The sequence below is a fragment of the Neoarius graeffei genome, chromosome 26 (assembly GCF_027579695.1).
Source record: "Neoarius graeffei isolate fNeoGra1 chromosome 26, fNeoGra1.pri, whole genome shotgun sequence".
NCBI classification, from domain to species: Eukaryota; Metazoa; Chordata; class Actinopteri; order Siluriformes; family Ariidae; genus Neoarius; species Neoarius graeffei.
In genome coordinates, this window is record NC_083594.1 from 52,364,183 (window position 1) to 52,390,024 (window position 25,842).

The following is a 25,842-nucleotide window of genomic DNA, read 5'->3' on the forward strand; positions in this document are numbered from 1 at the left end:
AAGGGCGGCACGGTGGTGTAGTGGTTAGCGCTGTCGCCTCACAGCAAGAAGGTCCTGGGTTCGAGCCCCGTGGCCGGCGAGGGCCTTTCTGTGTGGAGTTTGCATGTTCTCCCCGTGTCCGCGTGGGTTTCCTCCGGGTGCTCCGGTTTCCCCCACAGTCCAAAGACATGCAGGTTAGGTTAACTGGTGACTCTAAATTGAGCGTAGGTGTGAATGTGAGTGTGAATGGTTGTCTGTGTCTATGTGTCAGCCCTGTGATGACCTGGCGACTTGTCCAGGGTGTACCCCGCCTTTCGCCCGTAGTCAGCTGGGATAGGCTCCAGCTTGCCTGCAACCCTGTAGAAGGATAAAGCGGCTAGGGATGATGAGATGAGACTTTAAAAAAAAAAAAAAAAATGCACATTTTTATTGTGTCCACTTCAAAATATAGCCACCATTTTAAAGGCCACACAGGGGCTTGGTGTCATTTCCAAAACCATTTGATACAAACCATTATATCAACTAATTTTTTGGGACACTGCCAAGGCATAGTGACTGGGAACAATTACACATGTCTGTAAGGTCAACATTTATTTATCGACAGCTAATTTTCAGTGCAGTAGCACGCGTATCAAAGATAAAACAGTCCTGTTCACGCCAAAAGAGTGCCGTAAAAGTTGACAAACTCAACACTTGGTAAGTGTATTGTGTAGCTGAAGTTCTTTCCTGGAGTAAACTGGAATAAAAAGGTTAAAAAATGATCATAAATATCTGATCGACACGCGTTTAAGTGGAAGCATAATACAGCTGTTTAAAGGTACACGTTATTCCGTCCATAAACATACTTAATACTCAAATAAACCCAAGTCTCATTTCTTTAAACAAACACACAAAAGTGTAGAACACCACCTTGAAAAATGTGCAAGTATGTTTCACAGGACATCACACTTCAAGTGCACCTGGTTTTCCGGATGGTTTCTTCAAATAAAATGTAAATTTTGTCTATTTACGGACACGTGTCGTCTCGTTAGTTTCCACCTGATTGTGAAGTGTTTAACACGGACGTCGTCAAGGCTTAGCGATGGTGGAAATGAGACAAAATTCTAAGGAATATAACAGTTTTCTTCAGAAGTGGTGGTGTCTTGCTAAGAAAAGTCTCAATTTCATTTGAAATTACACTTGGCATCGACTGCTATGAGTTCCGCCATTTTGGAAATCCTCAACATCGCGTCACAACTTGTGAACTCAAGTCGTAAAAAAGACCACGAGAGCGTACGGCTCGTTTTGGAACACTGTAAAAGTCCAACGTAATTCTAAAACTGGGATCATCTGTTGTGCGAGTTTGCACTTATGACGGTTCACGTTGTGAGCTTCTTCTTAGGCAGGAAGGTGTTGGTGATTTGGTTCATCACCACCAGAGCAGGGAAAGGAGGCAGGAGCAGGAAGGCGTACCAAATCGGCCCTTTGACGGTGGCCTGGAACCAGTTGCTGAATAAGGCTGCGGTGACGGTGACTGTGGTCAGCAGGTAGGCCACGAGACCACAGGTGGCGTGATAGAGCCGCAGCCGGGGTACGGACACGGTGTGGATGAGCTTGGGGAACAGCAGGCACACGCCGCAGGCCGCCTGCAGCGCCGTAGCCACCAGCGTCCCGACGCCCAACAGGCTGTGCCAGGTCTCCAGGTGGGGGTGCTCTGACTTGCTCTTACTGGCCACGATGAAGCCGAGGCCCATGGCTGCGAAAAGCAGCAGCAGCACCTGCAGGACCCAGTGCGTACGCACCTTCCCTTTACGGGACTTGAAGCAGCATGGAGAACCCTCAGCTGAGAAGAGCAGGATTCCCTCCGTCATGCACAGACAGAACTGAGAGGGGAAAGAAAAGAGCGGATGAGTTTAACAGGGTCTTATAAATGCCACATGCACATCTTTTCTGACTGGTGAAGGAGGCGTGGTCTGACTCCACAAAGCGAACACTATTTACACTCATCGGTCGCTTGTAAGCGTGCACTGCCCAACACTGCCTTGTTGTTTTCTTGATTTTTAGACGAGCAGAGCAAACTAATCATACTAGCGATGCGCTCTCACCAGAGGTACCAACGATCTTTGCGACAGTCTTCCAAGATTCTCTGGACAAATTGACTGAGTTGCCAGATATGACAGGATTGCTTTTAAATGGATCACACCGCACTCACGATAAAAAGGTGCAAAACAAAACCAAAAGACTGTTAAAACAAGAAAAAATGTCTGCACACTTAGATCCTTATATTCATTTAATTGCCAAGCTTTCGGTCAGAGACCTTCCTCAGGGCACAAACAGAGCATACAACAAACTAATCAATTAAGATTCATTTAAGGCCCTTTTCCACTACCCTTTTTCAGCTCGCTTCAGCTCACTTCAGCCCGACACGGCTCGCGTTTCGACTACCAAAAAACAGCACGACTCAGCTCGCTTCAGCCCTGCTTAGCCCCTAAAACTCGCACCGTTTTGGAGTGGGGCTGAAGCGAGCCAAATCGAGCCGAGTGAGGCTGGGGGCGTGAGCAGACACTCCCCTGTGCACTGATTGGTGAGGAGGAGTGTCCTCACATGCCCACACACGCCCCGCGAGCACGCTGGGATCTGTAAACACCGTAAACCCGGAAGAAGAATTACGAATTACGAGAATTTCTGAAGCCTTATGCGCCTCGCCTCATCTATACGCTCTTGCCAGTATCTGTCCGCGTTGTCGGTGACAACAAGCCACAGAACCAAGACCAGCAACACTAACGACTGCATGTCCATGTTTATTGTTTACTATTCGGGTCATGAGACTACCGCTTAAAAGCTCACTGATGTCACTGTTTGCGCTGCTTAACGACATCACGTGACGTCCACCCACTTTCGCTAACTCCACCCAATGTGTCCACCCACTTCCAGCCAGCACGGTTCAGCGCGGTTGTAGTCGAAATGCAACTCCAACAGCCCCACTCAGCTCGACTCAGCACGGCACGGCTCAGCCCAACTCAGCCGCATTTGTAGTGGAAAAGCGACATAAGTTGCTCAGTCACACCTGCACAGATGAGTTGTAGTCCAAGTGTGGGAGTTATAGTTTTTCTGTTCTTCCTGGTTTCATATTTCCTCTACCCAAGGTAGCTGGCATTAAATTGACCCCAAATGCACCAATAAAATTACCCACCACAACAACATACATCTTTTTACATACAAACTTAAGTACACACACATATGTGCAAGTTCAAGATAACTGCATGAACATCAGCAAGAACTTCATAAACTGCAGTTTCAAGACTTAACAAATGGTATTCCTCCAATCATAACATAACACTCATGTCAAAGTCTACATTTAACCCTTTGGGTTGTAGGGCATCTAATGTATGGATCCAAAACAATTCCCTTTGACATAGCACTTTATCAATGTTCCCACCCCTTGACAATTTAACTTGCTCAATTCCCTGAAACCGTAGGGAAGAAACAGGGTGGGCACACTCTACAAAGTGACAAGCCACAGGGTAATTAAGATCAGCCCGTCTAATCGAACTCTTATGTTCGCTGATCCTTTGTTTTAAGCTACGTGTAGTTTTTCCCACATAGACCTCATCACAGGGACATCTTAACAAATAAACAACATTCTTTATATTGCATGTAATAAAACCCTTCACATAAGTCTTGAAACTGCAGTTTATGAAGTTCTTGCTGATGTTTATGCAGTTATCTTGAACTTACACTTGCTTATGTGTGTGTGTACTTAAGTTTGTAAGTAAAAAGATGTATGTTTTTGTGGTGGGTAATTTTATTGGTGCATTTGGGGTCAATTTAATGCCAGCTACCTTGGGTAGAGGAAATATGAAACCAGGAAGAACAGAAAAACTACAACTCCCACACTTGGACTACAACTCATCTGTGCAGGTGTGACTGAGCACCTTAATGAATCTTAATTGATTAGTTTGTTGTACTCTATCTGTTTGTGCCCTGAGGAAGGTCTCTGACCGAAAGCTTGGCAATTAAATGAATATAAGGATCTAAGTGTGCAGACATTTTTTCTTGTTTTAACAGATATGACAGGATAAAATAAAACCATGATGATGATTTTTTTTTTCCTCCTGAAGAGAAAACCGGCACTAATTGTGGCTAGAAAAGGAATGAGACACCAAAAGCACTGTAGGATTAAAACACAATGATTAAAACCAAACCTTAGTCCAATACACTGAGTCTGCTTCCATGTACCAAAAAAAAAAAATCTGATAACTGGGCAGTAACTTGAGCAGTGATGTGATGATAGCTCAACATCAATTCATCAATAATCCTTTTTTTATAATCGTAAAATTGTAATTTCTGTCTGTCTGCAGTTTTCTCCAGAAAAAAAAAAAACTGCTGCTGATTTACTGACACACATTTATTGAGGACTTTGTCACGTCACCATGGGTGCGGCGTTTAATTTCTTTTTATCTTTTGTTTCTTCCACACCTTCACTCGTGCCTTCAATAGCTTTCAGATTAACCCCTTAAACTCCAGACTGATCATTCGTCTAAAATCCAGGAAATCTTATATATTATGTAAAAACACACTCGGTGTAATCACCAAATCTCATTCAGTTCAACTGGAAAAAGTGTTGCTGTTGATTGCTTGAGGAAGGGAAACTAAGTCCCACAGTCACTGAGGTTCCTTCACACAGTACAATAGGAGACTGTGTACAGATGAGGTGCGGGAAGGTCACACCACGTTGCTCGGCACGTCACTGTGATGGAAAAGTGTTCTGCGTCAGTCGTAACCATAGACTCTGTGCTGACATGTGGAGAGGAGGGGAGGGAAGAGGTGCGAGCCTAATCATCTCACTGTTCCTCCGTGTACTATTCATAATTCAGGAACGCGATGCATTATTCATCGATTGGCCTCGAGGCCGTGCGCCAGTGAAACATTAATCATCCCCGAACAAAAAAGAAACAGAGCAACGCAAAAGACAGGCACAGAGAAAAAGAAAGGAAACAAAAGGAAAAGGGCATTTTCTTCAGACGCCAATGACTTCTGTGAAACATAAAACTGTTTCAGGAACTTACCCCGAGTGACATGCAGAGCGGGTGCCATGAGAAGAGGCCTGCAAATAAACAAATGAGCACCTAGAAGTTAGAGTGAACACCGATGATAATCATGATTTGCATTTTCATTCTTTAACTTCAGTTCCAATGCTGCATTCGGTCTACTTCATGTAGCTTTAACTCCCTTGATCCCAAATACCTCACTAGAGGGAAACTGAGCGATGTGCATCATCTAAACACAGACTGATCTGTTTTGACGGATGACTAAAAGAGACCAAAAAGTTGTGAAATCTTTCATGATAACTAGGATCTCGGACATTTTCAGCTTGAGGATTGGATCAGATCTTGTGTGGTACAGATGCAAGTCATCATTCACAGAAGGTGAATTCACATACCATCGTAAAAGAAAAGATCAGACACTTTCTCGCTGCATCCTGCAGTCACCTTGCTGAGCACATTTCTGCTGATTTTGCTGCACTTTCAGGCTTGCCTCAGCTCTTCTCATGAACAAGTTGGGTCAAACCTGTTTTACACTCAACCATCGCCTCGTGTTAGTTCTTTTTAAGCCAAACTAAAAATCTCCCTCCTTTCCTGAAGATTATTGGCTTTAAGGAGTTAAATTTCGGTAGTTCTTGGAAGCAGTTTTGACAAGACGTGAAGTAGTCTTCTGGCGAGCTTCAGCAGGAAAAAGTAAAACAAAGCATGTACAGTGCCTTGCACAAATATTTACCACTTTTCTACATTTCGTAATGTTGCGACTGAACTGGATTTAACGCCATAAATCAGTACAAATCTGACAAATGAATAGAAGTCTTTTGTGAGGGGGGACACACCATTTCTTACACTCCTGTCAACGTGCGTGTGTGTGTGTGTGTGTGTGCGTGTGTCTTTAAATTTAAACTTTGAGCATGGTCTGCTCAAAGTTGTGCAGTATGAATCTGAAACCGAACAAATATTTAAAACAAACAAACAAAAAAAAACCCCAGATTTGCAGAAGTAACTGATTTGATCTGGACTGTGTAAACAGCATGAATGTCAGTAGGCAAGAAAACACCCAAACACTTCAATAAGCTGATTAAGTGAATGGTTAGGTTAATCACGGAGGACGATAAAATTTCCGTTCGGTCTCCATTTATTTGCCAGCAAGGGTTTAAAAAAAAAAAAAAAAGGCCAGGAAACAGGAGAACACCTGGGAAATGCAAAATGTTCCTCAGACAACTGATAACTAGGGCTGTAACGATATGCGTATCGAAATCGAAATCGCGATATGCAGAGCCACGATCCGTATCGCGATACAAGAAGGCAGAATTGCGGTACACCCTTTCAAACTTCTCCTCAGCCCAAAAACAGAGGCGCTTCCAAACTTCAATTTATGAATACTTTACTTTTTATTTAAATTACATTTTAAACTTACTTAAATTACTTTTATTTTTTAATATCTATTAGTAAATCGTTTTTTCGCCAACCTGCGACAATCTTCTGCAAGTCACGCAACGTCCACACTCGCCACTGGCAGAGCATTCATTTCTTTTAAGCGGTCGCCATTCTGGTTGCGACGCGGGGAGCGAATCTGTAAACAAGCAGCTCATTGGCTGGCTAGGTGTGCCACAAGCCAATCACAATCACTTGACCGGAAAGGCATGTCTGCTTGGGCGGAAGCCTTCTGCGGTAGTTACATTTTGACACACGAGCAATGTTTCACCATAAAAATTCCGTAATTTCCATGTTTTCCGCGATCACAGAAAATCATTGGTCCTATGAGAGTGAGACAGTGAGAGAGCCACCCCCCCAAAAAAAATCTTAACGGATTTACACGATTTGGAAAAATGACTTTTTCAGAACCAAAAAAAACAGAGCTTCCGGCTCAACAGTATTATTTTGAGAAATAAAACAATCTTTGGATATACATTTGTTCATTTTTGCATACATATTACTCATTCTCTGCAGTGGTCTGAATTATTTGTTATTAAATAGTTAATGTAAGTAAGTAAATGTTAATAAGTCAAATTTACTACTTTAAAAAAAACATTTTTAAAAAAATCGTGGGCGTATCGAATCGTGGGTCAAAAATCGCGATACGAATTGAATCGTGAGTTGGGTGTATCGTTACAGCCCTACTGATAACTTGACTTGTCTTTCTTCAACAAAACACTGAATGCTGGCTTACAGTTTGTAAGATTGAAAGCATCATTGTTTTTAACATGACCTGTCCTTTGTTACCCAATTAAATCTACTTTTTATGATTTGTAATACTTTGAGTAGTTTAGATATGAGTAATAAGCTTTATTAAATACTTTTTTAATCTGCTAAACAGATTTTTAGACTCAAAGCAAATACTACTACGAATAATAATAAATGTTATTAATAATATTGCTCTTATTACTAAATTTAGTACTGTGCTGAAGTCTTTTGCATGTACAAAGAAATTCTGTTGAACAAAGATGCCTTCAGAATTTATGAAATTAAACATTTCTACGTTTAAAAAATACTATAAAGATCAGGAAACAGTAATAAACTAAAAGTCGGTATTCAGTGTGAAAATGCCTTGACTTTTCCAGTTTTGCAGCACAAAATTAAAATGTTCCAGACAAATGTTTGGATGTCAGTAAAGAAAGCAGCATTACTGAAGAGACCACTTTTCAGACAAAAAAAAAAAAAAAAATCTACAGTACTGTCAAAGTCTTGAGCACCTTATTTTTTTAGTACAAACTTTGTTATAGATTTCTATTTTATGATTTCTACATTATCGAGTCAGTACAGAAACATTTTCAAGTTCCAAACGTTCGTTTTCCAGCACAAAATTAAATGTTATAGAAAAAAAAAAGTTTGTATCTGAGCAGCATATTCCATCCATAAGAGAGCACTTTTCAGATTAAAAAAGAAAACAGTGAAGGCTTGGTGCAAAAATTAAGAAGCAAGTGTGGCTGTCAAAGTGTCCAGAAGAACTGTGGCTGGTTCTGGAAGATGTTCAGTAAAACCCACAGCTCATTTCCGCATAAAACTGCACTTACTGGACCTCAGACTACAATTTTTCTTTTTAAGCAAAGGGTCGTCTCACACCAAATATTGACTTTTTTCATGCATTACTGCTTACTGATCTTTATGGGTTTTTTTTTTTTAATGTAGAAACAGTTCATTTCATTATTTTTGAAGGCATCTTTACTTTACAGCATGTGCCTGAGACTTTTGCACCGTACTGTATAATGAAGGCTACTGGGTTTTGCTGCAAAAATGAAGTGAGTGTGACAAAGTGTCCAGAAGAACTGTGGCTGGTTCTGGAAGATGTTTAATAAAACCTACAGCTCATTTCCGCATAAAACTGCACTCACTGGACCCGAGACTGCAATTTTTCTTTTTAAACAAAGGGTCGTCTCACACCAAATATTGACTTTTTTCATGCATTACTGCTTACGGTTGTGTTTTTTTTTTTTTTAAATGTGGAAACAATTTCATTATTTTTGAAGGCATCTTTACTTTACAGCATGTGTCTGAGACTTTTGCAACGTACTGTATAATGAAGGCTGCTGGGTTTTGCTGAAAAAAAATGAAGAAGCGAGTGTGACATTGTGTCCAGAAGAACTGTGGCTGGTTCTGGAAGATGTTCAATAAAACCTACAGCTCATTTCCGCATAAAACTGCACTCACTGGACCTGAGACTACGATTTGTATTTTTATTTTTTTAAGCAAAGGGTCATCTCACACCAAATATTGATTTTTTTCATGCATTACTGCTTACTGATCTTTATGGGTTTTTTTTTTAAATGTAGAAACAGTTCATTTCATTATTTTTGAAGGCATCTTTACTTTACAGCATGTGCCTGAGACTTTTGCACCGTACTGTATAATGAAGGCTACCGGGTTTTGCTGCAAAAATGAAGAAGTGAGTGTGACAAAGTGTCCAGAAGAACTGTGGCTGGTTCTGGAAGGTGCTCAGTAGAACAGGAACGTTTAAGTTCATTATTTTTGAAGGCATCTTTACTTTACAGCATGTGCCTGAGACTTTTGCACCATACTGTATAATGAAGGCTACTGGGTTTTGCTGAAAAAATGAAGAAGTGAGTGTGACAAAGTGTCCAGAAGAACTGTGGCTGGTTCTGGAAGATGTTTAATAAAACCCACAGCTCATTTCCACATGAAACTGCACTCACTGGACCTGAGACTGCAATTTTTCTTTTTAAACAAAGGGTCGTCTCACACCAAATATTGACTTTTTTCATGCATTACTGCTTACGGTTGTGTTTTTTTTTTTTAATGTGGAAACAATTTCATTATTTTTGAAGGCATCTTTACTTTACAGCATGTGCCTGAGACTTTTGCACCGTACTGTATAATGAAGGCTGCTGGGTTTTGCTGCAAAAAAATGAAGAAGTGAGTGTGACATTGTGTCCAGAAGAACTGTGGCTGGTTCTGGAAGATGTTCAATAAAACCTACAGCTCATTTCCGTATAAAACTGCACTCACTGGACCTGAGACTGCAATTTTTCTTTTTAAACAAAGGGTCGTCTCACACCAAATATTGACTTTTTTCATGCATTACTGCTTACGGTTGTTTTTTTTTTTTTTTAAATGTAGAAACAATTTCATTATTTTTGAAGGCATCTTTACTTTACAGCATGACTTTTGCACCGTACTGTCTAATCAAGGCTACTGGGTTTTGCTGAAAAAAAAAAATGAAGAAGCGAGTATGACAAAGTGTCCAGAAGAACTGTGGCTGGTTCTGGAAGGTGCTCAGTAGAACAGGAACGTTTCTGAAGGCATCTTTACTGTATTTGTGAAACGTTGAGATTTTAGACCCAAAATGAACAAGTGTGGTAGCAACATAAATGCATTATTATGACACATGAATAGAAACTGAAGTAAAGCCCTAATCTGGCATCATGATGATGATGTAAATAAGGAGTAAACACACTCACTTGTTCCGGGTCGGGACAGAACTCCGATGAGCGCGGTGAAGCCCAGAGCGACACAATGCGCGGCCACGAGAGCGATTTTGCGCATGCACGCGTACAGCCAGTATTCCCGCATCCCGAGCCCCTCACCGACCGGACTGTACTCCACTGCCGGATCCCGCATCTCTCTCTCAGGTCGGAACCGGGCGCACGATCCGGTTCTGTTCTGACCAGAAACACCGAGCGTTCAGGGCGATCCGCGCTGTGATCATGTTAGACCGAGAGTCTTCTTCACATTATTATTATTATTATGATGATTATTATTATTATGATTATTACTCTGCTGCCACCGAGGCGACATGGCAACAGAACACGGACCGGACAGGTGCCACTTCCGTGTTGGGTTGCTGCACGCGCATGTCGCAAATTCGCCTTCTTCAAAGGAAGCGGGTGTGTTTCCGGGTGTAGAGGTACACTCTCTCCAGCAACTCGCTCCTACACACAAACAATCACAAGGGACATTTTAAATACCTTCAGAGAAACAAAGTGACGTCATCAGTCACGGTCCGTCCCGCGAGAGCGCAGGGAAGTGTCGTGGCTGTGGGCGGTACCATCAGGAAGCAAGAAGGAGGGGCGAATTCCCCATTTCAAATAGAAAAGGCGTGGCTCCCGATCCTTCCATCATCAGCACAGGGCTGTGGAATTCAAAGACTCCTCCTAATATTACACCTTTATAATTTATACTCATACCACAGCTATTACTACTCATTCATAATGAATCATACTTCAACATATACTATTACAATTACTAATAACACTGTTCTAGTAATAATATTAGATTTCGAATTTATACTAATACGACAGTTATTCCCAGTAATAATACTCCTTACTCCTACCATTAACTAAATTATACACCTCATTTCAAAATGATATATGACTTACAACTACTATCATTGAATTATCATTTAAAAAATACAAATACTAGTAATACAATTACTGATGCCATTACAAAATTATCAACAGTACGACTAATTATACAACTCCTACTACTTGTAATAAGTTTACAATAATAACATACCAACAGCACTACAGCTAGTACGAATATTACAAATCTGTAGTGAATAAATTATTACACGACTAGTAATGCTAATATATTAGCAGTACTACAACAAACTTTGTATTATCATAAATATTACTACGATGAGTGCTAATACTGCTGCTACTAATAATGACAAAAGTCGTCGTCTTCTTCTTTTGGCTGCTCCTGATTAGGGGTCACCGCAGCAGATCTTTCGTCTCCATTGCTCCCTGTCTTCAGCATCCTTCTCTTTCACTTTCATGTCCTCTCTCACCACATCCATGTATCTCCTCTTTGGCCTTCCTTGTTTTCGTGTGCCTGGCCGTTCCATCTTCAACATGCTCTGCATCTCTTCTCAGGATGTGCCCATACCATCTCAGTCTCATCTCTCTTAGCTTAATTCCCAAGCTCTCCACATGTGCTGTCCCTCTGATGTGCTCGTTCCTTATCCTGTCCAACCTTCTCACTCCCATCGCAACTCCACCACCTCCAACTTTGCCTCGTTTCTTTGTTAAGGGTACGGTCTCCAATCCATACATCACAGCTGGTCTCATACATCTTACCTTTCACTTTTGCTGGGACTTTCCGATCACAAATGACTCCTGAAATCCTTCTCCAACTGCTCCACCCTCTTTCTCACCTCACTATCACAGCCCTCATTTTCCTGCACAGTTGACCCCAGGGACTTGAATTCACCAACCTTCTTTACATCTGCTCCTTGCATCTTCACGACACTCTCATCCCCGTTCTCATTGATGCACATGTATTCTGTTTTGCTACTGTTCACCTTCATTCCAATGCATACCTCCATCTCTCCAAACCCAACTCAACCTCCTTTCTACTTTCACCACATATCACAATATCATCCGCAAACATCATGTTCCATGGTAACTCTTGCCTCATTTTGTCCACCAAGCTATCCATCACTATGGCAAACAAGAAAGGACTCAAAGCAGATTCTTGATGGAGTCCCACCTTCACCTTGAACCATTCAGTCGTTCCAACTGCACACCTCACTGCTGTTTCAATAATGACGAAAGTATAATAATAATAATAATAATAAAAACCCAAGTGTTACTGCTAGTACTATTACAAAGTTATACTGAATAAATTATGCTCCTCATAATACAAAGACAAATTAGTTAATGATACTACAGACTAAGAACACTCATACTACTACACAAAATAAAATGATACTCCTAATAATACAACTGCGAGTACAAAAAAGTATAACGAATTGCACTACTGATAAATAATAATAAATTCCAATGCTGAAGCTACTGAGAATAACGCAAAATGATATTACAAACTGACAATAATACACACATTTTCAAGTATAAAGAATATTTTAATCCATTTTTATAAATCAACATTTATATAGCAGCATGTCCAGTAGATTGTGAGGTATTTCTGAATTCACGGAGAAATTCACTCCCCCATCATCTGCCATTCACTCACACTCACATTCATATATTGGCTTTTTAAAAGGACCATCGTTGTAATGATCCACACTGGTCTAACACTTTCAGACTCACAGACACACAAAACACACTCAAACTCTCACTCACTCACGCGCACACACACGCACACGTCTGGAGACTTGGGTCCATAGTCCATACAAGTTTGCAGTGCTCCCCGTTTAGTGGCTCGCTCAGCGATGGAGTTTTGGCTGTGGAGAAAAGCAGGCAGTCAGTGCCAAAGAAATGCATTGTACAGTTCAATTCTCTGTTCAGAAATCACCTGTGAAGGTTACTAACTGTAAAAGCTCAAATATATAATAACTAGCAATCAGTGGGTTCATCAGTGGGTGAATTCAGGAGTCTGTGCATGTGCTTCTACAATCATCATAAAACGCTTCCTCAACTCACTCATGCTTCTTGTCTTAGAGCAAAGTTAACATTATTACCACAATCCATCATGTCTTCTTGTGCATTTTCCAAGAACATCCCAACACTGGCAAACTCCACTTTTACTCATCGTACCCATTGTCTTTTTTCCTTCTTTTTTTTTGCATGGCTAATTTTGTAGCTTGGCCATATTGCTGCAACTTTTAGCAAAACCACAGGTTTGTCATTTTAAAAGACTCTGCATTTTAAATATTGCGAGAAGGCCGAGTAAAATACGAGACCAGTTATACATTCCATTTTTGTGCACACACAAAAAACCCTGCTGAATTGGAACTAAACACAGACAGGAAGTGAAGATAGTTACAGAGAGAATGGGGCGTGGTCACTGGATAACACTGCAGCAATTTACTGGAGCTAATTATTTGGATTTGAAATTGTCCAGCAATTTACAGGGATTAAAATTCTCCATCACAAATGTACCACAGAGCTACAGGGACTTACAGCACTAATTTATCAGAGTAATACATTTATTTGATACGTGAACACACTTTAAACTGCATAGGTACAATCCGGCACGGTTTACTCCCTCACCTTGGGCGCACTGAGCTTCTTCTCCCCTCCTACGGGCAGAGATGCTCCTTTGCCCTCTTTCCAGGGGTAGAAGCCGGAGTGAGGGGGGGTGGGCAGCCGGTGCGCTTTGGAGGGGGGAGAGGAGTCGCTGCTCTTGCGTTTCTTGCCCAGGCCTCTGTGCTCGTATCCAGGAGGCCTGCCGTGGTGTCCTGAGTTTCCTGCTCGCCCGGATGCGCCTGGCTCCGTTGGCGAGGTTCGGCCTGGCACGTGAGTCCGCTTAAATTGCCACGGCTCGGCCCGGCTCTGTTTGTGGCCCGGCGACAGCGAGCCGTTTGTCTGTCCATGAGATGACGGTGGCGCTAAAGCCGGAATCTGAGCTGGCGCCGTTTTGCTAGAGCCGAGCGGCCGGGCTCGGTCCCGATCTCGATCCGGGCTCACACAGTTCCTGTCGGGGCTGACCGTTTCGGCCTCGCTCAGAGAGCCTTTCCGCTTTGCGGGAGCGGCCGGTTCGGCCCGCTCCGTTTCCCTGAGACGCAGCTGCTGCTTGCTGGGTCTGCCGACGGGGTTTCTGGACCGCCCCGTGCCCGGCTGCGTGGCAGTCTGAGCGGGTTTAGAGTGCGCGGTGGACTGGGAACCTCCGGATTTCTCAGACTGAGCCGACACCCTGCTGCTGGAGGAGCTGTCCCTGCCTGCACCGTGTGAGAAAAACGAAGATGACTTGAGGGAGGTGGCACTGGGATTTCCTGCCCTCTGCCTGGAATGATGGGAAGTGAAAGACGGGGAGGAAGGAATGGCTGAAGGCTTGGCTGAGGAACTCTGGGACTGAGGCTCGGATGCTTGAGGTATTTTTCTAAGGAGGGGTTTTAAAAAAAATTTCAATAAATAAAGGGTCAATATAAATATATCTGAACTATAGATACAGCATTAATCAGCAGTTTTGAGAGTTTCGCTCACTCACATGCTGGAGAATACTCCTAGAGATATTACATTTAAAAAAAAAAAAAAAGGGGCCGCAACTGGGTCATGTACTTATGTACGTAATTAGGGACAGCCAGAGTAAACATGTTTTACCAGAGAAATCCAGAAACATGATGCACACAAACAAACATCAAAACCCATGACTCAGTCTACCACAATTAGTTTTATTCTGAGGCTGAAATTATGCAGCGTGTCCCCCAAACAAGTCCCTCTGTGCGTTACTATAGAAACAAACAGTTAATGAATGAAATGAAATCAGGCGCATCATGAAGGAGACTCACTTCCACAGGTGAGCGCTGAGGTGACTCTCCACCATGGCACTCACAGCAGACCGCAGGTGATGAAGCCGCCTGTCGAACGTGAAGATGCCGTGACCCAGAGAAAAACTACCGAATGTACACACCTGAAAGAGACCACACACACAAAAAAAAACCTAATGATTCATGCATTTGTCTCTCATACACACAGCACTGTTCTCATTTAAAGCCAGACAAAGAAACCCAAATGTTAAAGGTGTTATTGATCTTGCGAGGGAGTCGAAGTGAATACAGGTTCATTTCGCAGACGTCTCCTCGGGGCGCCCCAGACGGGAAATACGTTTATTAAATTCCAGGCTCGGCACATCTGATTTAACTTACGCGCTGCTTGGCCGAGCTAGGCGTACTTGCACTGGAATTTAAACACACGGTTGTGCTGAATGGCAGCTTAAATACTCAGACGCTGACAGACGTTAAATCAGGTTTGTTTCCTAAAGATACGGATCTCAAAAGGCAGAGAGTGAGCTGAGGACAGAAAACGCACTGGGAGAGCCAGGAAACTGTCTGCAATCTGATGAACAATAGTTAAAGGTCATTTTCTTAAGGGACAAAAAGAAATCCAGGCAAGTACTCGCTCAGCATCTGGCACCGACCTCAAAACCTTGACGCCTTAAACGGTTCTGGAGGCAGTGTGGCAGCGAAGGCCGAGAGATTTCAGTCAAGAACAATAAGGCTGTGTGTCTGCATGCGACTTTGCAAGTCGTTCTGTCACAGAGCTCAAAAGGTTCATTTGAACTCAGTCTGATCAAACTCAACTCAATGGAAGGATGAATGCTCACATATATATATATCTCTCATCTCATCATCTGTAGCCGCTTTATCCTGTTCTACAGGGTCGCAGGCGAGCTGGAGCCTATCCCAGCTGACTATGGGCGAAAGGCGGGGTACACCCTGGACAAGTCGCCAGGTCATCACAGGGCTGACACATAGACACAGACAACCATTCACACTCACATTCACACCTACGCTCAATTTAGAGTCACCAGTTAACCTAACCTGCATGTCTTTGGACTGTGGGGGAAACCGGAGCACCCGGAGGAAACCCACGCGGACACGGGGAGAACATGCAAACTCCACACAGAAAGGCCCTCGCCGGCCACGGGGCTCGAACCCGGACCTTCTTGCTGTGAGGCAACAGCGCTAACCACTACACCACCGTGCCGCCGCTCACATATATATCTCTCATAAAAACAAAGCGATAAAACCTGAAAATCAAAATAACGTGACCTCATAAGTCCTGTTTGTGTGTGAAAGTATATAAAAAACAGTCTGTGAGGTACCGCAAGTGGTTTGGGATGCCAGGGGCTGGAGTGCCAGTCGGCAGGTTCATCGTTGCCCTCTCCCTCGCTCTCGTCACTGGAGATTCGACCCTGAGTGAGAGGGGAGGACGCCCGAGCCACACCCTCCTCCCGAACCGCCCTCTCCTCCTCAGGGGCGTTCTCAGATAACGTTCGCGTCCTGTGAGACACATACACGCAATTAGAAAACAAGGAAGAAGGAACGAAAAAAAACAAACTATTTATTAACTAAATCAACATACTTTTGCTCAGAAGATAAAAACAGCACTCAGTCCAAATACAAATCAGCTAAAATAATCATTATTTTGCTTAAAATTTAAGTAATTAATATCATATTGTTCACAATCCTGAAAGATCATGCTTTCTGACTCGGGTGCAAGAGATGAATGGCTCGAACTCAGACAGGCAAGGAGACGTGTTCTGACCGAACGGGAGACGAAGCTCTCGGACTCAGATTCGAGAGGTGAAGTTCTCCGACTCGGATCCTTACCTGAAGGCAGGAGAGTTGCTCAGGGGCCTCCTGCACAGTGGCGAGGCGTTCGGCTCTCTGGGAGTTTCGGGGCTCGGGGACTGAGCGGCCGACTCCTCGTGACTCTGAGCACTACGTTCTCGATTTTTCGAGACCATCTTCAGCTCTGCCACCAGTTGGTCAAAGTTCTTACTTCGACCTACAACCTTCCGTCGCTGGTGAATGGAGTGGATCTGCAGGAGGGAAAGAGAACAATTATATTAATTTGAATTGTACAGGGATCCCAGCAGTAATTCAAAAAAATAGAGGAATGTAAGAAACTATCAGCAGGGGTCAAGGCCGCTGCAAGCCCCCTGAAGCTGTTGAGATTTTAACATTTAAAGATGCTATAGAACACATTTTTTACATAGATTTAACATAGAAAAGCAACAGAATTTAACAATAATGTGTATCTATTTGATACCATATTTTGTAATCAATGACATAAGTGGCAAAAATTTTTTTTTATAAAAATTAGATGAAAATGTAGCTTTGAAGAATATACTTCTTCTAACCCAGACACTGTTCCGCTATCTCTTTTATGGACGCTATCTTTTTTTCCACGACATATTCAGGGCTGTGAAACTGTAAATAAGAAATCCGAGGAAAAGGGGGGGTCTGGGGAGCACAGCCCCCCAGCATAAGCCAATGACACCAAGCCATTTTAGGTGTTATATGGTGTATTCTGAGCATTTCCTGCAAGTAAAAAATTGATCTCAAGTAAATATTTGACTAGTCTTGGTCTTCATTTTGCCATATAAAATACCTATCAACAGTTTTCTCTTTTAAAATGAAAGATCCATGTAAAATACCTTGAAATATCTAATAAGTGCCTATGTATTTTCTCTCTTAATCAAAATAAAAGTAAAAAAAAATGTGTAAATAACAATTTAAAGAAATGTTAATAAAAGAAAACTTTGATAGGCCTTTCAAAATGACTTTGTGAAAAATCACGCTCAATATTTAAGTGAGAGATACCTGTTGTCTTCCAAATTACACTTAATTCTTGTATTATGTCCTGGCTTTTTCCAAGAATCTGTCACAATGTCTTGTCTACAGAGCAAAAGTTAAAAAAAAAAAAACTAAATGTTTCTTATCTAATATATTATTTACATCTTTTCTTTTACTTCTGGCTCCTTCTATTCCTCTTTGCATCACTCCCAGCTATTTCTTTCAATTCATCTTTCAGTAAGGCTATTAATTATTAGTTCTATAATATTTGCATTCCTCTATTAAAGCTATTTACAAAATGTTCATAGTCTGTCAAACAGCATCTAATGAAAGTCTTTTAATTTTCTTTTCTTTAACACCATCTCTTTCAGTTTTGCAAACTTGTTCTTTTTCATCTTTTCCTTCAGTCTGTCTGTGTGTTCTTTTCTAGCCCTCTTTGCATCTCTCTCAAACACCTCCTTAGCTTTCCTTTTTGATGGCATCTTAACTATGTCTGATCTTACACCTTGTAAATTCACGTACGCAGTGCCAGGTCACGCAATAGCTATTTTTAGCTCTGTCATGCACTCCTGAGCAGTGTTGCCAGATATTGCTGACGTTTTCCAGCCCAAAATATGTTCAAAACCCACCAAAATGCACTTGAAACCGCCCAATCTGGCAACACTGCTCCTGAGTCGCAGTCAAGACGTGTTCCACGCTCAGCTGGCATAAAACTCCGCGAGTCCGGCTGAGCCGCCGGTCTCGTGCAAGGCGATTAAAACCGACTAGGACCCCCCCCAATGATTTTTAATGCAAAAATAGACGTTTTGTGAAGATGATATTTTTCGCGACAGAATCCGCGGAAATTTCACAGCCCTGCATACTGAATTAAGTTCAACGCATTAGAAACAAAAGCACGAATGGAGTTAAAACACATTTTCTAGCAAATAGGCGCAGCCATATTGTTTTCTCGTTCTATCGCGTACAGTCTCGCGGAATTTACAATCAATTTAACTTCCGAGTGTTCCCGAACGTCAACGAGAACAAATGAAGCTGACAAAAACATCGTTAAACAAGCAAACCAAATCAGAACGTATTCTGCTGGTCATTTTACTTAAACATATTTTTAACGGATATACAAGAGATTTAAAAAAAAAAAAAAAAAAAAACACCACCACGGCTAGAAAAATAGCGGAATTCCGCTAAATAGCGGACGTCTGGGATCCCTGATTGTATTCAGCTAAAGCAGAGAAAAATTGGCATCTGCATACACACTCTCCGAATAACAGCCAAGAACGAGACTCATCTTCGAGTCCTGAACCGGTTTGATACTGAAATTTCAACAATATCGTGCGACTTTTTGTAAATGTTTACGACTTCTGGTTGAGTGAATGCTGGTCTATCGGACAGCCACTGCTCAGTGGAGATTTATTTATTGATATCAGCGCAGTCTGCATTGTGTGAAAACGCCAAAGCTATTTTTATTTTTTTTAAATGCTGCCTTGTTTTCACTTCTTCCTTTTTCCATGTTGCACATTTAAAAAAAAAAAAAAAGGCACTGTTGACCAAGTACGACAAAGGACAGAGGGTCATTTCCTGTAATTCCTTCCTCATTTCCTGTAAGTCATGCCCGTGTAACTTCCTGTGAGCCTACACATGGAGATAGTCATCTCAAGCATGTCTGTTTCACCTTACAGGACACAGCTCACATCAAACACCACGGGTAAAGCTCGCCGAAAAACACACACTTTAAAGAAAGCAGAAACTTTTCTTCCTCCTCTCAAAGACTACACACACGGAAAAAAAAAAAAAAAGTTATTGTATGAGGCAATCATTTGGTTTCACAGCCTTAAAAACAAGCTTGAGCAGCTGCTGTGGTTATAACTGAGCCAATATTAAGACACATATTTGTTATTAAACACGTTATCTAAGAAAGAAAATTTGTCCAGAAACGGCATAACAAGCGACAGTGTGAACAGAATTAATATTTTCGGCACAGGGACAAGGAAAGGGAACTCACATTGCAGGTTAACAGCCGCGTACAAACTTTCTTCCTCTCTGGATCCAACACGCCACAGTGCTTGTCCAGGTCACACTCTTTTTCTGAATGAAGTGGAGACACTTAATTATGTTTGTCCATTTTAGCTTAACCATAATGACAGTGACAGATCAAAAAGGACAAAACAATGTGCATCAGATATGGTTGAAATACGGAGGCGTGCAAAATAGTTCAAGTTTTCCGAGAAACAAATATCACACGTGAATAACATTCTGTGATGCAGATCAACCAAACATCAATACGAGCTCGTTTTTCCAGGTACATGAGCTCACTGAGCGCTTACTTGAGGTTTTATACGGCCGGTTGCTGCGAGCGTGCGGTGCCGCCGCGTTGGCCGAACCACACTCTGCTCTCTGGGCCGGGGACTTCTCAGTGGAGCCTGGCAAGGGCCGGCTGGGCGAGGGGCCTCCATAAGGCCACGGTGGATCTCTGAGATTCGGGGGAGGGGAGCTACGCGGGGGTTCCAGTGGCGGAGGCTGCTTAAAGACAGTGGACTCCGAGTGACCAGAACTGGACGTCTTTTCCAGAGGCGAAAGCCTGCACGAGGAGACGAGCAAACACAAAGATTTCAGTTCGAGAGAGTCACAGCCAACAGACTTCCCCTTTAACCTGGAGAACATTGCGCCAATTTTTTATTTTTTTTTTAAAGTTCTCAAAATGCTGACGCTAACTTGGTTAATTCCGAGGTGTGGTTTAATCGTGTCCAGCTCTAAAAGAGAATAAAAACTCTTCTAGCAAAAACACGCTCAAAAAAATTAAATGTCTTACCGAACTCCGTCTTTGGGCGTCTTGGTGTGTTTAAACTGAGGTGGTGTGGAGGGCGACTGGGGCGACGGGCGTGCCACTCCTCCTCCTCCTCCTCCGCCACTCTGGCTCTTCCCACTCCAGCTGCCTGCACCATGGCCGGCAGCGGGTGGGGCATGTCCATGGCGGGCGTGTGAGCGCTGCTGTCCGGCTGGTGGCGTGGAGCGCACGTGTGCATAGAGCTTCCCCACCGAGCCGTGCCTCCTCTCACAGTGCTTCTCAAACGCTTGCGGCTTCACCACCTGACTGCAGTGGCTACACACCACCAGGTAAAAGTCGTCGTGTCCCGGGTAGTGACCGAAGATTGACATATCTGTCAAGATGATCGTTGATATTGAATTTTTTTTCTTTTGATACACCATGAAACAGGAAAAAAAAAAAAATTTTCACATATGGACATGACAGAGGGTCAAAACGTCCACAGGCCACTGCAGTTAAAGCAGCTGTGCTGATTAAATGGTCAAATTGTTGGCAATTTACACACAACACGACTGGATGGAAGGAAGAAAAAAAAAAAGAGCAGAAAAGGATGAATCCATACCCTCCTTCCTCAGTGTCATGGTTTCCATCGTTTTTTTGCCATTCTTGCTGCACTCGTCCCCGTCGGACCCTAAAACAGAAAACGATCAGAGTGAGTTCCCATTCAGAGATGAGCAGACATGGGTTTTGCAAACAGAATTGTATTTGAGAAGAACACTATAAACAAAATTATTGCAGCACTTTTTTCTTCATATGTAGGAGTCGCAGAGGATTTTCAGAGTGGTTTATCAATCCCACTCCCACACAATTCCTCCTGCAGGATATTGCTATCTGCCCTTTTCTGCATACATGAGCTCTCAGAGACGTGCGATTGGCAAGCGTTGCTGTGATTGACACCCAGACAGCACAGCTTTTTTTTTTTGTGCTCTTGAAACTCCTGGACACGGGTGGCGCCTGGATTCGATCACAGTTTTGATTTCGGATGATGTTCCTGGAGTCTACTGAACAGCTTTGTGACGTGATAAAACTGGCACTTTGCTCCCAAGACTCCATGGCCAGGTTTACTGAACTGAGATCAAGATACATGATCAAATCATAATGTACAGATTCAGACTGAGGAACTGCAAGAGAGACAGAATTAGAGCTCTGTGGTAAACCACTGACATTTTACCGTAACGTCATGATTTGTATGAACCCGATAGACAAACTCACACCAAAACGTTAAACTGAACGTCAATGTTAAACTGCTTAGTACGCTGGTCTGTTGTTAATGTGTCATTGTGAGACACCAGAACACAGTTTTCTTCTTTGTGAAACGTTCCTTCCAAATGGAACGTCCTTTTCCACCATGACTTGTGTCAGGAATTGTGTTTTTTTCCAGGAAGTCGTGTCAGGATGCTGGCCTCGTTCCATGACAGGAAGTGGGGTAAAATTCTTGTGTGTTGAGAAACATCATTTGGACAACAAACGAGAATCTCAGAAAAGCCTGTATAGTCTCATCTCATCTCATCATCTGTAGCCGCTTTATCCTTCTACAGGGTCGCAGGCAAGCTGGAGCCTATCCCAGCTGACTACGGGCAAAAGGCGGGGTAAACCCTGGACAAGTCGCCAGGTCATCACAGGGCTGACAGCCTGTATAGTGCTTTATTTAAAATTTTTTTGTGGTGTTCTGAAAGAAAAAGAAAAAAAAGAAAGCAGAACTTTATTCATCACACACTTGTGAAATTTCCTCTCTGCATTTACACTACATTCACACTGCAAGGCTTAATGCTCAATTTCGATTTTTGTGAAATCCGATTTTTTTGTGAGGTCGTTCACATTAACAAATATATGCGACTTGTATGTGATCCTCAGTATGAACGAAAAGCGACCTAAAAGTGTTCCGCATGCACATTGCAGGATACGACGACGTCACACGCAGTGAGCATGGCCAGTGTTTACGGAAGTAACCTAAAGTTTCCTGTGTATGACAGTAGCCAGCATGGAGTACCTGGCGATGATGCAGTTGTTGTTGCGACGGAGCCAGAACATGCACAATAGCCTGATGTTAAGGAGGAGGTTGAGAAGGAAGAGGGCAAGGGTTTTGGCTCAGGCGTTCTGCGGGGTAGTGACTGCAACCTCCGTTCAAAGGAACATCAAAGCCATGTTGTTGTAACTTTTTTTGAGAGACCCGCCGCCTACTTCAGCGCAGAATAGTGACGTTTGTGGCTTGTTGATGACGTGCAAGTCGGATGAATGCGACCTGGCGGTTCAGACTGAAGTCGCATATGAAAAGATAGGATAGGAATCGGAATTAGGACCACATATCCAAACGGCCTGGGTCGGATTTGAAAAAAATCGGATCTGTGTCGTTCATATTGTCAATAAAAGAACGGCTACAGGTCACATATGGGCGAAAAAATCGGATTTGAGTCACTTCAGCCTGCAGTGTGAATGTAGTGTTAATCCATCTGAAGCAGTGAACACACACACATATACCCAGAGCAGTGGGCAGCCATGCTAACAGCGCCCGGGGAGCAGTCGGGAGTTAGGTGCCTCACTCAAGGCCGTCCCATATTAACCTAACCGTGAGGAGAAACCGGAGCAGACACGGGGAAAACACGCAAACTCCACTGGGATCGAACCCAGAACCTTCTTGCTGTGAGACGACTGTGCTAACCACTATACCACCGTGCTGCCCAGTGGTGTGGCATTTTGTGTTCACAAAAGCATGTTGGTCAGATTGCTCAGAGAAATCAGGGACAATCATCATCATGAGATGGAGACTAGTTCTCAAGCACCATTTTCAAAGGCTTAAGTCATGTTTCTGGGAAGAATTTTATTTTAATTTTTATTTTATTTAGATCCCCAAATAGCTCATGACCATGAAAATGTGGACGTGTAAGAAATCAGGTCTTGAGCACATCCTCGGTTCAGTCCAACCCTGTGTACCTGTAGCTCCAGGTCTGTGTTGTGTTGAAAGTGTCAAGTGCTTCAACCCAAATCACCCCACACTCCCTTTACAGGTGCACTACACAGGGGAGTGTCACTGCAGCGGCGGCTCCGACCCACAGAGTGCACTTAAGGTCTCAGAGGGAGCCATTTGAGATTCAACCAAGGCTGTGGGTGGGACACGGCGCCCCTAAAATCAAACCAAGCAGCGTTTTAAAGCACCTGGAGAGCTGCCAGAGACAATACGAGCACGGAACACGGTTTCTATTAGCGAGCATTAGGCTAAGCTTGTATTAAACACCGCTGACACGGTCCTCAGAAAAGATATAAATCCTTCCAAATATCAAAACCGAGTCACTTATGAGCGATTAACAATGGAGGACAGAAACATTTGGCTGATTAGTATGAAGAAAAATCAGGCCACTGTGCACCTAAAGACGGGTTGTGTTTGTTTTTCGTTTCTGTTAGCCTCCTGAGGTCTATTAGCGTTATAGCTAGCATAAGGGGAGAGGAAAAAAAAAAAAAAAACACTCCATCACCGGCGCGTTATATATTTTTTTCCTCGCCTGTATTCCGACACGGTTCCGCCTCCTTCACTATGATTGGCTAGGACACACCGTCCCGCTCGCGAGTTACAACTATTAGCCAGTTAGGATCCAGAAGGCAGGATGAAACTAACCAATCCTCGCACAAGAGACGAGGTTTTGACGGAATAACGGTAGGGGAAAAAATAACGTATCACCGGCGTCTTGTCTAGTCCAGAAACAGAGGCAAGGACCGAAAATATAGCAGAGTTGCCAGATTCAATGGTTTAACTCGAAGCAATTAACAGTTTAAAATCCTCACAAATAGCATCACACCATCTGAATATTGTACACATTTACAATCAAATCAAACTGCATCCAGTCTGAACACGGTATTTATTTGCAGCTCGACTTGACTAAGAATCTTACCGTTTTGTTACGCACAATCTGGCAACCTGTCAGCTCTGTGGCTAAGCTAAGCGGCTACGCTGAAAGTTGTTCGTTCTCGTTTGGCAAAATACGACATTGTACGATTTGACTTTTTCACACTCGTGTCATCTTTTTTCCCCTCCGCCCGTGTTTTGTATTTTAAACCAAAAAGACGGTTTAAAAGGAAGTCACTAATAAAGTGATCTCAAGCAACCTTCTCCACAGAGCAAGTATGTACTAAGAGGACCTAAGGGAAACCAGGGGAACCGGCCAGCGCTAGGACCTGGCAGGTTCTTTGTTTGGGTAACATTGGCCAGGGATGCCGTGGCTTTCCGCGAAAATAAACCACATCCGGACGAGTTTTTTCTCCGAAATACGAGTTTAAACTGCCGGAAACGTGATCACTCACCGTCCGATGCTGTCAGGTTAATCCTCTCTGTCCAAACGCTCCAGCTTTGACCCACGAAATCATCGAGACAAGGCACCCGCCGTTCCAGAGCAGCCATTACTTTAACTGCGCGTTCACGCACCGCCATCATCACGGCGCGGCGAGTCATTTACGTCATACTGCGCGCTCCCGCGAGCAAAGGCAGCAGCCCTGTGTGTGCGCGTGCGCGCACAGTCTTTAATTCTTCTGTTTTGTTCCTCCATATTATGAAAATATCCCGATTCTCAGAAATCTAAAGAACCTGAAATGTGTGAACCAAAAAAAGTTTTGTTTAGAGCAATTAAGGAATAGAGGAAATATGAAATATAGGACATTTCATTTCCTTTAACTTTTCTTCCTCCAAAAGTTAAACTATTTCGCAATACGTTCATGACTTTTTGCTCGTTTTATTTCTATTTTATTTGCTCGGGGTCCAAGCACAGAGGCAAAATTCAGCCAGGTGATGGTTCTCGAACGCAACGGTTTACATTATAACAGAAAATGCCTCAAGAACTCTTAAACTCCGCCCACTTACGTATATTTTGAGCTAATTTGCATCATATACAGTATCTAATTTTGTAATTTATTATTCTGTTGATCTTTGGCATGTTTTCACAAATGAGTCTGAACTTTAACAGTGATCAAGTACACGATGAGGTTTGTAAACAATATGGCCGCCACATGCCAATCAGTCGTCGAGGAGTAGAACTTGGGTCACTCAAACATCTGTATCTCAGTACTGATGAAATCGATTAGCACAAAAACTTAAAGGGCATATTCAGTACAACACTCTGAAGATGTCTGCAAAGTCTGGGGCGTGGTCATCAATCAAGAGCAGGCGGAGTTACAGACGAATAACTTTTCTGCAGGAACTGTCAGAAAGATCAAACCTGACCACCATTATCCAATCAGCTTTCCGCAGGCATTTGACAGCGAAACATGGAGCGTCCGTCAAGGAACACGGATTGCATGTTTCTCTCAGGAACCGCAAGTCACTTCTGCAACCTCACTCAAAATGCATTGGCCATAATGCCATGGCCACTAGTGGACACCGTTCATGAGACGATATATAGCACTTGGAAAATAATTTTCTCTTGTGCAGTGACAATTTAGTTTTTTCCTTTTGAGCCATTTTGCCCCATCCAGATAATATGCATAACATGTGAAACCTAGTTTTTCCAACGAATCCTTGAATCTTTTTGGCCTGTCTTCCTGGAGATTGGTGGCAAACGACTTCGCAAAATCAGGATCTCAATACTGATCAAAAA

At 42.9% G+C, this 25,842-nt stretch overlaps 2 protein-coding genes across 3 annotated transcripts; both read right to left on the bottom strand.

The window, feature by feature from the left end:
- Window positions 1–555: 555 nt before the first annotated feature.
- Window positions 556–10,502, bottom strand: LOC132874547 (probable transmembrane reductase CYB561D1). Of its 2 annotated transcripts, none has more exons than XM_060910817.1 (3): window positions 9,920–10,502; window positions 5,028–5,065; window positions 556–1,841 (listed from the first exon to the last, which is right to left on the bottom strand). In XM_060910817.1, the coding sequence occupies exons 1-3, from the start codon at window positions 10,077–10,079 to the stop codon at window positions 1,338–1,340; spliced, it is 702 nt and encodes a 233-aa protein (XP_060766800.1). In that variant the 5' UTR covers window positions 10,080–10,502; the 3' UTR covers window positions 556–1,337. The 2 variants fall into 2 exon arrangements, with proteins under 2 accessions (XP_060766800.1, XP_060766801.1); XM_060910818.1 differs by having other exon boundaries at window positions 10,427–10,477.
- A 1,798-nt stretch (window positions 10,503–12,300) lies between these two features.
- Window positions 12,301–24,709, bottom strand: atxn7l2a (ataxin 7-like 2a). Its single transcript, XM_060909744.1, has 10 exons — window positions 24,557–24,709; window positions 20,826–20,894; window positions 20,249–20,597; window positions 19,764–20,017; window positions 19,442–19,524; window positions 16,474–16,685; window positions 15,966–16,143; window positions 14,650–14,771; window positions 13,412–14,240; window positions 12,301–12,642 (listed from the first exon to the last, which is right to left on the bottom strand). Exons 1-10 carry the CDS (start codon window positions 24,702–24,704, stop codon window positions 12,625–12,627), a joined length of 2,262 nt encoding a protein of 753 aa, XP_060765727.1. The 5' UTR covers window positions 24,705–24,709; the 3' UTR covers window positions 12,301–12,624.
- Window positions 24,710–25,842: the final 1,133 nt, after the last annotated feature.